At 41.8% G+C, this 12,297-nt stretch overlaps 1 protein-coding gene across 1 annotated transcript; it reads left to right on the top strand.

Annotated features, from left to right (window-relative positions):
• The first annotated feature begins 7,153 nt into the window (after positions 1 to 7,153).
• LOC147886497 (uncharacterized) lies at positions 7,154 to 11,969 on the top strand. Its single transcript, XM_087395264.1, has 4 exons — positions 7,154 to 7,214; positions 7,615 to 7,851; positions 11,218 to 11,407; positions 11,498 to 11,969. Exons 1-4 carry the CDS (start codon positions 7,154 to 7,156, stop codon positions 11,967 to 11,969), a joined length of 960 nt encoding a protein of 319 aa, XP_087251390.1.
• The last annotated feature ends 328 nt before the right edge of the window (positions 11,970 to 12,297 follow it).

Genomic DNA, 12,297 nt, shown 5'->3' with positions numbered 1-12,297 from the left:
GATTGACGTTGATAAAAAATGACTCTGTTCTCGTTAAGGTGTAATTTTCATTCTAAGCCCTAGAGATGAAATACTCTCAATAAGCAAGCTAGACAGATGGATCTTTATAAGGTTGATGAATTATATGAGATTCCATTGAGGCACAAAAGCATCAAAACTTTACTAGCTCTAATAATAGAAGAAGTAGGGGAGAAGTAGTTGCGGAAATACTTATGGAGGATACCACATCGAGGGACAATTGGGGGAGCCATGGCATAAAGACTTAGCCAAGCAAGAAAAGGGTGTGATTTTTTGGTGAGCTTTTTGTCACGAGCTTTTTTTCAATTTTCGTGAATATTGCGAGCTTTTCATTCACCCATCTCCCTAGCGTCTCTATTCCATCCAGGAGCTGAGAGGGGGTGTTAGAGGCCGACATCTCCTGATGTCACCTAGAGAGAGAGGGCCTTGCTTATGGATATGAATGAACCTGACATGACAACTTCGTAAAGTAAGGCTTATGAAGTAATGGAAGGATCCTCATGCAATACTATGTGTGTACAATAATGTGTGCATGGAATTTGGAAAAACCTCTCTTTAAAATCAAAATGAAGGTATCACGGCTTAGATTAGGAGGAGATGAGGAGAAATCGAAAACCAACATGAAGAGAAGTCCCATCCACACTGCACTATCAACAAATAAAGAGATCAAGAGACTTTTTTTCACCTGCATTCTACTGAACAGTTGTAGGGCTGCCTTGCCTGCCCATTCTGAGCACAACCAACACTTATGTCACTCCAAGAGACCACATTCCACTATGACATCTCTGTGAACACTGCCCTTGCATCATTTAGGTTCACGCACTTGCAATACATATGGACGAGGCCATTCCCCACAATAGTAGCATGGGTCACACGACCCTCTTCTAGGGATGTCATACAAGCACAAGCATCCACAATGCAGATGAAGGTGATCTTGTCTAGCACGAGACCTTCAACCTGCATTTGGCCAAACAGTTGCAGAGATTCTTTGCCATGCCCTTTATGGGCACACACAGCAATCATGGCACTCCAGGAGATCACATCTCGCTGTAGCAACTCTGCAACAAACACCACCCTCGCGTCCTCTATGCTCCTACATTTGCCAAACCTATTGATGCCAACAACAGTGCATGGATTACTCTACCCTCTTCTAAGGCTCCAAGACTAATGCATATATCCACAATGCAGATGAAGGTGATCATGTCTAGTGCAATACCTTCAGCCTGCATTTGACCAAATAGTTGTATCTTTGCCATGCCCTTTCTAGATGCATTCAGCTATCATCGCACAATAGGGGATACAATTCTGTAGCATTTCAGCAAGAACTGGCCTTGCATCATCTAAGCTCCCACAGTTCCCATACATATTGACGAGGGCTGTCCCAAGGACAAAATCCAATCGTTTTTTGACAACATCCAAGGTAATTAAGGGCTTGTAGTCTGGTCCCCACACCTCTGTCAAAGCATATTCAGGGCATATCCTCCTCTTGCAAAACTTAATCAAACTGTCACACCCTGACAATGTCTCTAAACTTCATGACCCTATTTGGCCTACTCCTTATCTTTCACAAAATTCGTGCTACAGGTCCTGTACTATGTCCCTCAAGTCTTGAATTCACTCCACCCTCTCCTTAAGGCAGTTTCTAGCCAGCCTAATGTTGCCATACACAGCATGTCCAGAGATCCTTGCATCATCAAGGCTTTCACACTTGCCATGCATGTTGATGACAGCATTTTTTATAACATCTGACTCCCCTCCGTTGCAGCAACAGTAGCATGGATCACTCAATGCTCTGCTAGGGCAGTCACGATGGCTCACAAATCCATAAGGCAAAGAGTAGCAATGCCTCCTTGCCAATCAAGGCACTCTAGGAGATCACATCTCACTGTAACAACTCTGTAACAAACACCACCATCACATCCTCTCTGCTGCTGCATTTGCCATACATATTGATGAGAGCATTCCCCACAACAAAATCCAACTCCCATCTGTTGCTAACAACAGTAGCATAGATTACTCTACCCTCTTCTAAGGCTCCCATGCATTGGAATATGAGTCTATCTGGCTTCATGCCACTATGTTGCATTTTCCCAAAAAGCTCGAGCAAGAATAGCATGCACATGTTCAGTGCATCTTGCAATCAAAGCACCCCATGACACTACATCCCAATAGGTCAGTTCATAAAGTTCTCTATGCGCCTGAACAGTTGTAGGGCTATCTTGCCATGCCCAATTCTGAGCACAACTAGCAATCATCGCACTCTAGGAGACCACAACCCATTGTGGCATCTCTGCAAACACTGCCCTTGCATCATCTAGGTTCACGGAATTGACATACATATTGACAAGGGCATTCCCCACACAGTAACCTCTGACTATGGAACCAAAAAAGAGCAGAAAGCATAGAGCAATAAAGACACTCTTGTGCCACACAACCACCATGACCAAGGACATAGTATGTGTTACATGACAACCTCAACAAGAACATCAAAAGTGATGATCACAAGTATTACTGTCAATACTACATAGCTTATGGAAATGCTATTCTGTATTGATTGATCGCAGACACATGTCAGCAACAACATTGTCATTCTCTATGGAAAGACAATGGCGACCTAAGTCTTTGCAAAGACTTGCCATCCCAAAGCAACATGCAAAGACATCGATGATGCAATCACTAGGGTCTGTGAATGTTCTGAGTATCCACCTACAAGAAGCACTAAAAGGGATCAGAGGATGTTTGACAATCCATATTTGTTGTCCTTGAAAGAACTTCAATTATACCCCATAAATTCAATCTGTGCTTGTATAGGGTCTTACTCGTGCAAGTAATCTGATCTTTCTGCCCCTCCTCGTAAGTAAGTTGATGCAACTTGTGTCCATTTTGCGACATGTTTACGGTCACACTCGTGTAGCACTGATGTCTTTGCTGGAAAAAGCTTATTAGAGACATTTGCACCTGCCTGTCGATCCATGTGTGGGAGGTCCGATTTTCCACGCCAGAAGATACCCATTTGTAGATTGCGAACCTAATGGATGATGACACCTCAAGTTAGATACATCCAAATCATGCTTATTAGACCAATATAAACAAACATTTAGGTGATTTAATGTACCTCCTCTCCATCATCATGTAAATAACCAAAGTCAAGAAGCACCATATATGATCGATGGAGCTTGAACTCGGCCTTCTTCGCATGTGCAAATATATAGCCCCAATGTTCTGGGAGAGAGCAAGTCACGTACCACCCCTGGTCTGCTACGAAGTCATTGGCAAACTCTGCCACCCTTGCAGAGAGCTTGAGGGAGAATCTATTCCACTCTGGACATGTAGTACTACTTATGAGTTCCACTACTAAACTTGTGGGAAAATCTACCCATACCAAGCGAACCACCTCGACACAAGAATTACCATTGTGTGACAGACCTGGTGCTTTCACTTTTCTTAAAAATTCATCAACCCTACAATGAACAATTCAATCTCCTTAGATCAATGACTTATATTCCAAAATAGATTCTTAAATGTACGCATTTCTTAAAAAAAGAAACACTTATAGCTTTGGTGCATTCGACAACTGAATGATATCCTCTGTAATTACATCCATATATGCAAACAACTTTACATCTGCATCAAATCCTAGCTTGAAAGCTTCAGTTTGGCTGCAAAATCAAAAAATCATAACCAAGAAAGAGAGGAGTGATACTCACTAGATAAACTCGGTTGTTGATTAATGGAATTGGTTCTTGAAGCATGAAAATCGAGTTGTTGCTTTGTTCTCAGCTCTCGAGTCTTAGAGGACTCTACATTCTCCGATAGAACCTGCTTGTAAGAATTACAAAGGACAAGACTCTAGGTTATACTATATTGTTTCTTTAGCGTTAGTTGTTAACTATTACATAAGTATGAGGAGTAGAGGTCTCACAGGTTTTTTCTTGATAGCTGACTCTCCGTCCGTTGATCTAGGTCGTAATGTGATATCCACATAAGGGTTCTCTGCATCCAATTCATCCTCATCCATATTGTCTTCCATGTTCTTCTCGAAGACTGAGCAGCAAATGTTGCAAACTTAAGTATATGGTAGATACCCGCATATATAGACATTGGTCTAGATGCCTATGGAATAGGGAACTTTGGAGTATTACCTTCACGTCTATTTTTCTCAGTGGGATGTACTTTTCCCAGTGGGTAATCCAACCACCAAGGACACACATTAATCTCCCAAATCGTTATGCCCTTATCTTTCCAAGATAAGGGATACATGCTTCCCTCTTTCTCCATGTTTTGTCCATGCCATGACCTCATATGGCATCCTTGAAGATGAATTGGTATCATGCCAAGATCGTATCCACCTATTATGTATGAAAGAATGTAGACATATGAGTAAAACAGTTTATATATCCTAAGAGAAAGGAGAGGGTTGCTATTGTACCACCTATACACCAAGCATAAGGATGACTCCTGCATTTCTGGTTGCTTATTTGCTTCAAGAGTAGACTTCATATCCTTCCAACGCATAGGGAAGGCTTCTTGGAGGTGAAGTCGTCTTTGCTCTCGAGCAAATGTCTCAAACCCATCGAGCAGTTCCAAATCATGGCTTCGCAAATTGTTGATGATGGAAATCCCTCGCTCAAACAAGTATCGCCAATATGTTTCCTTTTTCACATGTAGTCGAAACTTTTGGGCATCCCCATACTTAGCAGATGCAACTGTATCATTTCCACGTACCATCATCAATTGTTGTAGAAGCTCTTTTTTCCTATTAATATCATGGCAAAGGAAAAAAATATTAGCATCACTATGGAGTGATTGTGCAAAAACATTAATTGACATTACCTATTAGGGTTGAGACGTGATGAGGCTAATATATGCACTTTGTCCTTAGTTGTGGCACCCTTTTGATTCCAATCATAACTAAATAGAAGCTCGAAGAAGCCATCACCATTTGCGGGATTGGCAACAGGTACCATCTTGTATGCTCGATCACGAAAGATGACTTCCACATTCTTAATAGCCTTACTAAATTTATTAGTATACTCCTCTAGACTCATCTTCGATTGATCAAGATTTTGAGTAGCTTTCTTGATCGCACGTGAAAAATCATCCTTCCATGAAAACAAGAAATCAAAACATTGTATGCTCGATCATGAAAGATGACTTCCACATTCTTAATAGCCTTACTAAATTAATTAGTATACTCCTCCAGACTCCATCTTCGATTGATTAAGATTTTGAGTAGCTTTCTTGATTGCACGTAAAAATCAACCTTCCATGAAAACAAGAAATCAAAACATTATCCTCTTTGGGACACCTTTCATAGAGCAAAGGGATATTTATAGTTCGCACAGATACCTTCCAAACAGGCTGTGCCAAGACAATAGCTGGTGTTGTGTACCATGGGTTACTATTCTTCCTTTCTATTGCCATCTCCACTTCCACCCATTTCTTATCCTCTTCACTCAATAACTCAAGAAGTGAGGATTTATCTGCCATGCCAAATTTTTGAAAGAGGAAGACCTCGTGCCCATATGAATGCTCTACATGCGCTCGAACAAGTCTGCAATACCAACATATATTCACGTGGGGATTACTTTCTAAAGAGAAGATGTTAAAGACATAAATACCAATAGACTTAGTTTCTAAAGAGAAGAAGTTAAACTAGCTATACATAGAAGTATTATAAAAAGTTATCTTACTCATTGGTTGATTTTAAGGCAAGAAGTAGCTCTCCTTCTTGAGATTTTTGCACCTCTATGAATTGGCATCTCACTTGGATATGGTGAGTTGGCATTATTGAATAAGCTACAACATATCAATTCCACAAGTAAGCATGACATAGTCATGTGCAATGCAAACTATAATAGAACATTTCATTATGCATGATAGATTTATCAAGAGAGTACCGTCTTTGATCCGAGAAAACCATGCCTTCAACCTATGATTTCCATCCCAAACGAGGAACTTCTTCCCCTTCAAGTCTTGCCACTCATTACTTAGCTAGTTGTCGAAGTCCTCACTTATTTGTGATTCCAAATAGGCCCCCATTCTTGACGATCAAATGCAGTAACATAGAAAAATTGATCACTTCCTGGCCATTGCAAGGATACTAGAAAAGGTGCACTATTTATAGCATAGCCTCTAGAATCAAAACTATCTCTCAAAATAGTAATCTCAGATGTTGATGTTCGAATAGCCTCATTAAGAATCAATCTACAGAGAGGAATCAGAGGGGGTTCAATTCTTCTTTGCATCCGAAACTGATCAAGGGCATCTTGCAAAAGTCCAATTTGAATCTCCTTCCCAAGTACTCTTACATGTGTTGGAGATTTTTCTTTTGTCTTTTCTGCACTGTCTTGCTCTCCTTGGCCTCGAGGCTCTTCTTGCACCTCTTGTTGTTCAAGACTAATCATGAGATGAGATGATGACTCTTCTCGAGTGATAGTAGCCTCAGTTTCTACAAGTGTCTCCATGTGTGTGTGACTGCCAAACCTCAACCTTGCTGCTATCAAACCCTGTTGTGGTGCTGCATAGAGATCAGTGACACTGTGAACCCGTCCATGAGGAACCTTAGAACCCATCCATGAGGAACCTTAGACATGCCATCTTGTGATATGCATGTATATGGCCGAAGTCTCGGCCTTTGGTCCAAGCCAGTGCCCTTGGCCTCTTTTTTATAGAAGAACATTATGCTATAAATAGCATCCCACTATAAATAGCATTCCCAATTAGATATAGACAGTTGGCCCTTTGCTACTGCACAAGTCCTCTAGACCCACGTTAGCTGCTAGGCTTAATCCCAAGCTCCCCTAAATCTGAGGATTAGTATCCAGGTACATAACATTCTTCCCATGGAAGCGGAAAAGTAAAATCAAACTCTACCTCTTAGATTGACCTATCAATTCCTTCCATGACCGATCAATCAATGGTAAGCTCCAACTAAGCTCTCCATCTTTGATATCTTGCTCATGAAAGATAACAACAATAGAGCTCTCAATCCAAACAAGGTTACCTTCTGGTCATATACTCAAAAAATTCTCGTTTCATAACTATCAACATACTCCCAGGAGTAACGCCCTACGAAATCTCCGTCCTAGTTTCCAATTGCATTCTATTCACTCCCACTCCTTTGCATTCGACCATGCCTGTGAACCGCTACAAGATGAGAGAGGATATCAAGACTATCCATTTGGTTAGTATGGGTTGTAGTGCATCTTGTCATTGACTCATATGGATATTTCGGAAAAATCTTCAGTATTATGAATGCATCCAAAATACTATCAGCCTCCATTCACAAAGCGAAGGGCGCGCAGCGCATAGCTGGAAATCAAAAGCCCATAGTACCTGCCTAACTCTCATTAAGGGACCATGCAAACGGAAAGCGCCGAACAATTTGGCAGAAGGGAATAAGGCCCCCCAAAGTCTGCGCTAGCGCAGACTCTATGAAACCAAAAAAAAGGGGGGGTCCAGTATTTTCACGAGGACCTTGACCTCATAATGTCGGTAGCTCACTTCTATATGCAAGTGTAGTGTTAGAATCAAGTTGTGTTTCCTGGCTGATTTGTAAGTGCTAAAGATCTCGAGTCTATTGTTTTTTCGTAGAAGACGTGAAAAAGGCGGATGAAATCATCACGTGCATCCCAGGCCTTCCCAAGATTAGGCCATCAGAATTTGTAGAGCATGTTCTGGTTGAAGATACCTCTCATCCTATTCATCAGCATTACTCTCGTGTTCACAAGCAAGTTGACGGAGCCGAGAAGGTTTTCATTCACACCGCGCTCGAGCTGGAGAAAGAGACTCTGATGGCTCTTGGAACAAAGCTTCAAGTGTATCCTGTAGGTCCCTTGCTTCCCTGCGATCTAATTCATCAACTGTGGTTTATGCAGCCCCCCAGAGTCTGCGCTAGCGCAGACTCTATGAAACCAAAAAAAAGGGGGGGGCTCAGCAGCCCCCCAGAGTCTGCGCTAGCGCAGACTCTACACCTTCGATAGGCGTCGCATTCGCAGGCGCCTTTCAGTCCAGAAACTCTACCAAGTGCCGATTGAATGTCCCATCCGGCCTGCGCAGTAGATTGTAGGAGAGCTTGAAGTTGGAGATGAGAACCCATGTGGTGAGAGGAACCACTCCCTGCAAGCAAGTTATAGTGAATACTTAGAAAGCAGATTTTGCATTGAAGGCAAAAGCTATTGTATTGATCTTTATCGTCGTGAGGCATAGCGTAGATGGCTCTGGAAATCGCTATAAAGCGAGGTCTTTTATTGGTAACCTGCATTGTTTGTTTGCCCTGCATGTTTTTTTCTTCTTTGTGATGGCAGATATCGATTCTATAGCAAGTATGACGATGAATTTAACAGGCTTCTAATCAAATAACATATACTGGAGCTTAACAAAAGCAGAGCCAGCGATTTGTATCCCCATGCAAACATTTGTCTATCAGATTGCTTATGGAAGCTTAAGAAACCTTGCGACAGAGCGCCTTTCATTCGATGCAAACGCAAAGAGAAGAGCACAAATCACGACGAATATCAAAAGTAGCAGAAGTAGAAACGGAAGTTGAAGTGGAAGTAGTAAGTTAGCACACCTCTGTCGAACGTATTCGTCTCCATATCCATGGGCTCAGCAGCCCCCCCCTTTTTTTTCATACAAGTTGTTGAGAGAATTCAGAGAGAATTCATCTCGTCTGAGTGCAAGGCCAATTCAAAAATTCTTGAAGCTTTAACGATTGAAAATAAGATAGTTCGGCTTAGAAAAATTCACTTGAACGAAGCTTTACCTGTTGCTTTGGCAGTCGTGTGAGTTTTTAGAAGAGCCGACTCCCTTAGCCACGCCTTTACAAAGCTTCTTGAGATGAGACGAAAGGGGAGCTGTGTGAGTGCTAAGGAGGAGGAGGTAGAAAGGTGGAAGGAGGGAGGAGAGAGCCGAGAGAGGGGATGAAGGAGGGAGGAGAGAGCCAAGAGAGGGATTGCCGAGAGAGGAAAGGGGAGCTGTGTAAGGAGGAGGAGGGGAAAAGGTGGAAGGAGGGAGGAGAGAGCCGAGAGAGGGGGCGAAGGATAAGGTGACTAACTAGTGTCACATTGTGGCGGCAAGGCATAATCGGCATCAATCTTCTCTACCCGATTAATCGTCCCTATAATAGCATGTTGCTTTTAAGGCTTAAGATTGTGACATCCTGGCATAATCCAAGTTTGTGAAAGAATCTCGGCCGCCACCTTTCTCACCATCATTCCAGCTCAATGGGTTGTAATGACGGTCACATGACTACTTCTCATTGTGGTGTCAGGGCATAATCGACATTGGAATTAGCTCAAACACCACCTGTTTCACAATCCTCTACCCATTCTCTACCCATTTTCAATATTTGCACTCTGCTTTCTCGTGACCACGCATCCTGATAGTACTCTCTTGTCATTTTCTCCTCTTCATTCTCTCCCACCATTACTTTCTAAGTCTCTTTGGTTGCCTTCTAGCTTTGCATCACATTGCATTTCTCTCTTTCATCCCTTCTTATTTTCATGATCCGTGTTGGGTTATCATCCCTCTGCTCTCAATGCCATGTTGGATTACCATCCCTCTGCTCTCAATGCCATGTTGGATTACCATCCCTCTGCTCTCAAGATTGTTTGTATTCTCTGAGCTCCTCTAATAACCACTTTCTCTGAGCTCCCTCTGTCTTTGGTACCTTTTGTTGTGTCATCCAAAATGGCTACAGAAGAGGCTTCTATTGAATGGCTTATTGAAGGAGCGAATCTATCACACTCTATCCCGCTCAAGGATGGAAGAAGGATTGTTAGTGCACATTTCCTTCAAAGCCTTCTTCCCCATACGCACAAGCTCATCTGCCTTAAGGCAATCATTGAAGGTGAAGCAACAATGAAGGTAAAGGTTTCATCTGAGTGGGATATTGATGGTCAAGAGCATTACATACTGGATGCCTCCTTGACAAAAAGGTATGCTCTCATCCACAATACAATCATGGCAGCAAGTACTATTAGTGATCTTGAAGAGCCTGGTTCATCATCACGTTGTGTTGCTAGTAGAGTTTACTCCGAAGAGTTTGGCAAAGAAGGAAAGAAAACCTCTCAACCATCTTCTTATGTGGATCTTGAAGAGTTAAGTCCCATTAAGAAGCCTGGTATGTGCCACAATTCTTATAAGTCGAGGACTGATATTGACATTGAGATGATGCAGACTCCACACATTGACCTTGAAGGTTCAAATGAGGACCATTCAAAAGATGAATGTCAGATTAGCAAAAGCATCATACCTTGGATCATGGAGAACAAGCAAGCCAATATACTCAAAACGCGGATTGCAAATATAAAGCAAAGGAAGCAAGTCACTGAATTACTAAGGGTATACAATGGAAGTATGCTATTGGAATTTCCTCCAACTTTTGGAAACATCAATGGCATGAATGGCATGGAGCAAAAATTTGATGGCCACATATGGACTAAACCATCAACCACAAACATGGCTATCTCATGTACAGTAAGGCTTAGCTACCGTGTTGGCTCATTAGAATGCCATAGGATTACTTGCCCTTATTTTGCAAACAATAAGAAGTTTAACACATCCTTTTTTAGAGGCTACCTACAAAAGAAGATTGCTCTTGGACTCTTGACTGAAGAGGAGAGGAACAAGATTGTTTGTCACTATTGTCGTAAGCCTGCTTATTGCATTGATACTTGTAATTGCATAGTATATTATGTAATGCCATTTGATGAAACAATGACTAGATTGATGGTCCATGTTGGTGAACATCAGCACCCCGTGCAGCCAGGAACATCTAAGGCAATGATGGAGAAAACAAAGAAGCTTGTTGCAGATGTTTTGAAGGTGGATAAAAATGCTGGACCACGCAAAGCTCAAATGAGTGTTGCCAAAGAGCTCTTGAATTCATCATTGATGAGAGGAGACAATAATGAAGGGGCAAGTGTGGGAGATATAGAGTTGACCAACTTTCTTGAGCAATTGGTACCACTAGTTGAGAATCAATGGTATGTTTGTTTGTAGCTAAGTGATTTTTAGTTTACTTAGCTTTAGAATGGTATAGGGACCTTCTAAATAGTTGACTTGTGATGCTACAGGTTCAAACGGATTGTTGCACAAGAGAAGAAGGCAAGGTTACATGTTGGGGAAGGTTATGACAGCCTTCTTTTACTAAAGAAAAGGTCTATATATTCATTCTTCCGAGTCATTTTCCAGGGCAAGGCTTGCCAGATGAAAAATGTTTTGTTTTTAAAATGTCAACCAATGGTCCAGCATCTGGTGTGGATCTTGTCAATCACATGAGAAGAGGAGGAAATGGTGATTTGAGGAATTCATGGGTACAATTTGATCACACCCATCGAGTGATTGGATGGAGTACAATGGCATGTCATGTTTATGATCCTAGGTATAACTTCCCTCCATCCTTATGTATCCATGTTGCTATCATCAAGAGACTTGTGGTATAATATTTAATAATGTTGGCTTTGTCTACCAGTGTGCAGGAATTAATGACCATCGCCACATGTGAGATGAAAGATGAAGATGCTGCAAGCCAAATCCTATTTTGGGAGATGTTGAATGCCACAATGAAACAATGTGGGTATCCCCTTGCAAATTTTCATGGTTTCATGTCTGATGAAGCTGGAGCAAATTGGATAGCTGTGAGAACTATTTTCAATGGGGGTCCAAACAACATAATTGTTGGGAGAGAGTGCTCATGTCTCTTCCATTGGGAACAAAGCTTGCATAAGCACACAAGGAAATTCATCAAAGAGGATATGAGGAATGAGCATATCACCATGTGTGAGAATTGGAGATTATGTAAGACAAAGCAAGAAGCTACCAACCAAGCAAATCTCATTCGGAAGTGGTGGCATGCAGGACATGTCTGTGAGGCCGACATTCCTTCAATGGACATATGGTTTAGTGGTGGGATGTGCAGATTGCCCATTGGGGGAATCTCATGAGCGCAGTATGTATTTTGTAGATAAATGTAGTAAGCTAAATAAATGTAATAAGCCAATTCTAATTACCTCGTTTTTTACCACAGGTAACAAAGAGTTCCTTGGAGGAGGCACACACTCCAAGGTCAAATCTAGCTGAAAGCATGCGTGGTAGTTGGCTAGTAGGAGAAGGGTTTAAGACAAAGATACAATTATATGATTGTTGCATCTCGGACATGGCAAATGCCCTATTACAAAGTGCCAAACAATATGCATATATGATTGGAAGACATGTTGGGGATGGTCCTAACTTGGAAGCCTTGATGCAAAGAGTGGCCTCAAGGAGTACACC

Source organism: Dipteris shenzhenensis, chromosome 24 (assembly GCF_047967505.1).
Source record: "Dipteris shenzhenensis isolate YYH24624 ecotype China chromosome 24, Dip_SZ_1.0, whole genome shotgun sequence".
In the NCBI taxonomy this organism is placed as follows: domain Eukaryota; kingdom Viridiplantae; phylum Streptophyta; class Polypodiopsida; order Gleicheniales; family Dipteridaceae; genus Dipteris; species Dipteris shenzhenensis.
The sequence above is the reverse complement of the archived record's forward strand: the minus strand, read 5'-3'. Positions and strand labels throughout refer to the sequence as shown.

Bases quoted from the DNA above. Each gene is read 5' to 3' on its own strand.
- LOC147886497 (XM_087395264.1), top strand. From the start codon at position 7,154: ATGCCTGTGAACCGCTACAAGATGAGAGAGGATATCAAGACTATCCAT. The intron at 7,215-7,614 runs GTTGTAGTGCAT...GTTTTTTCGTAG, and splicing joins TATCCATTTGGTTAGTATGG to AAGACGTGAAAAAGGCGGAT. The intron at 7,852-11,217 runs GTCCCTTGCTTC...GTCATTTTCCAG, and splicing joins GCTTCAAGTGTATCCTGTAG to GGCAAGGCTTGCCAGATGAA.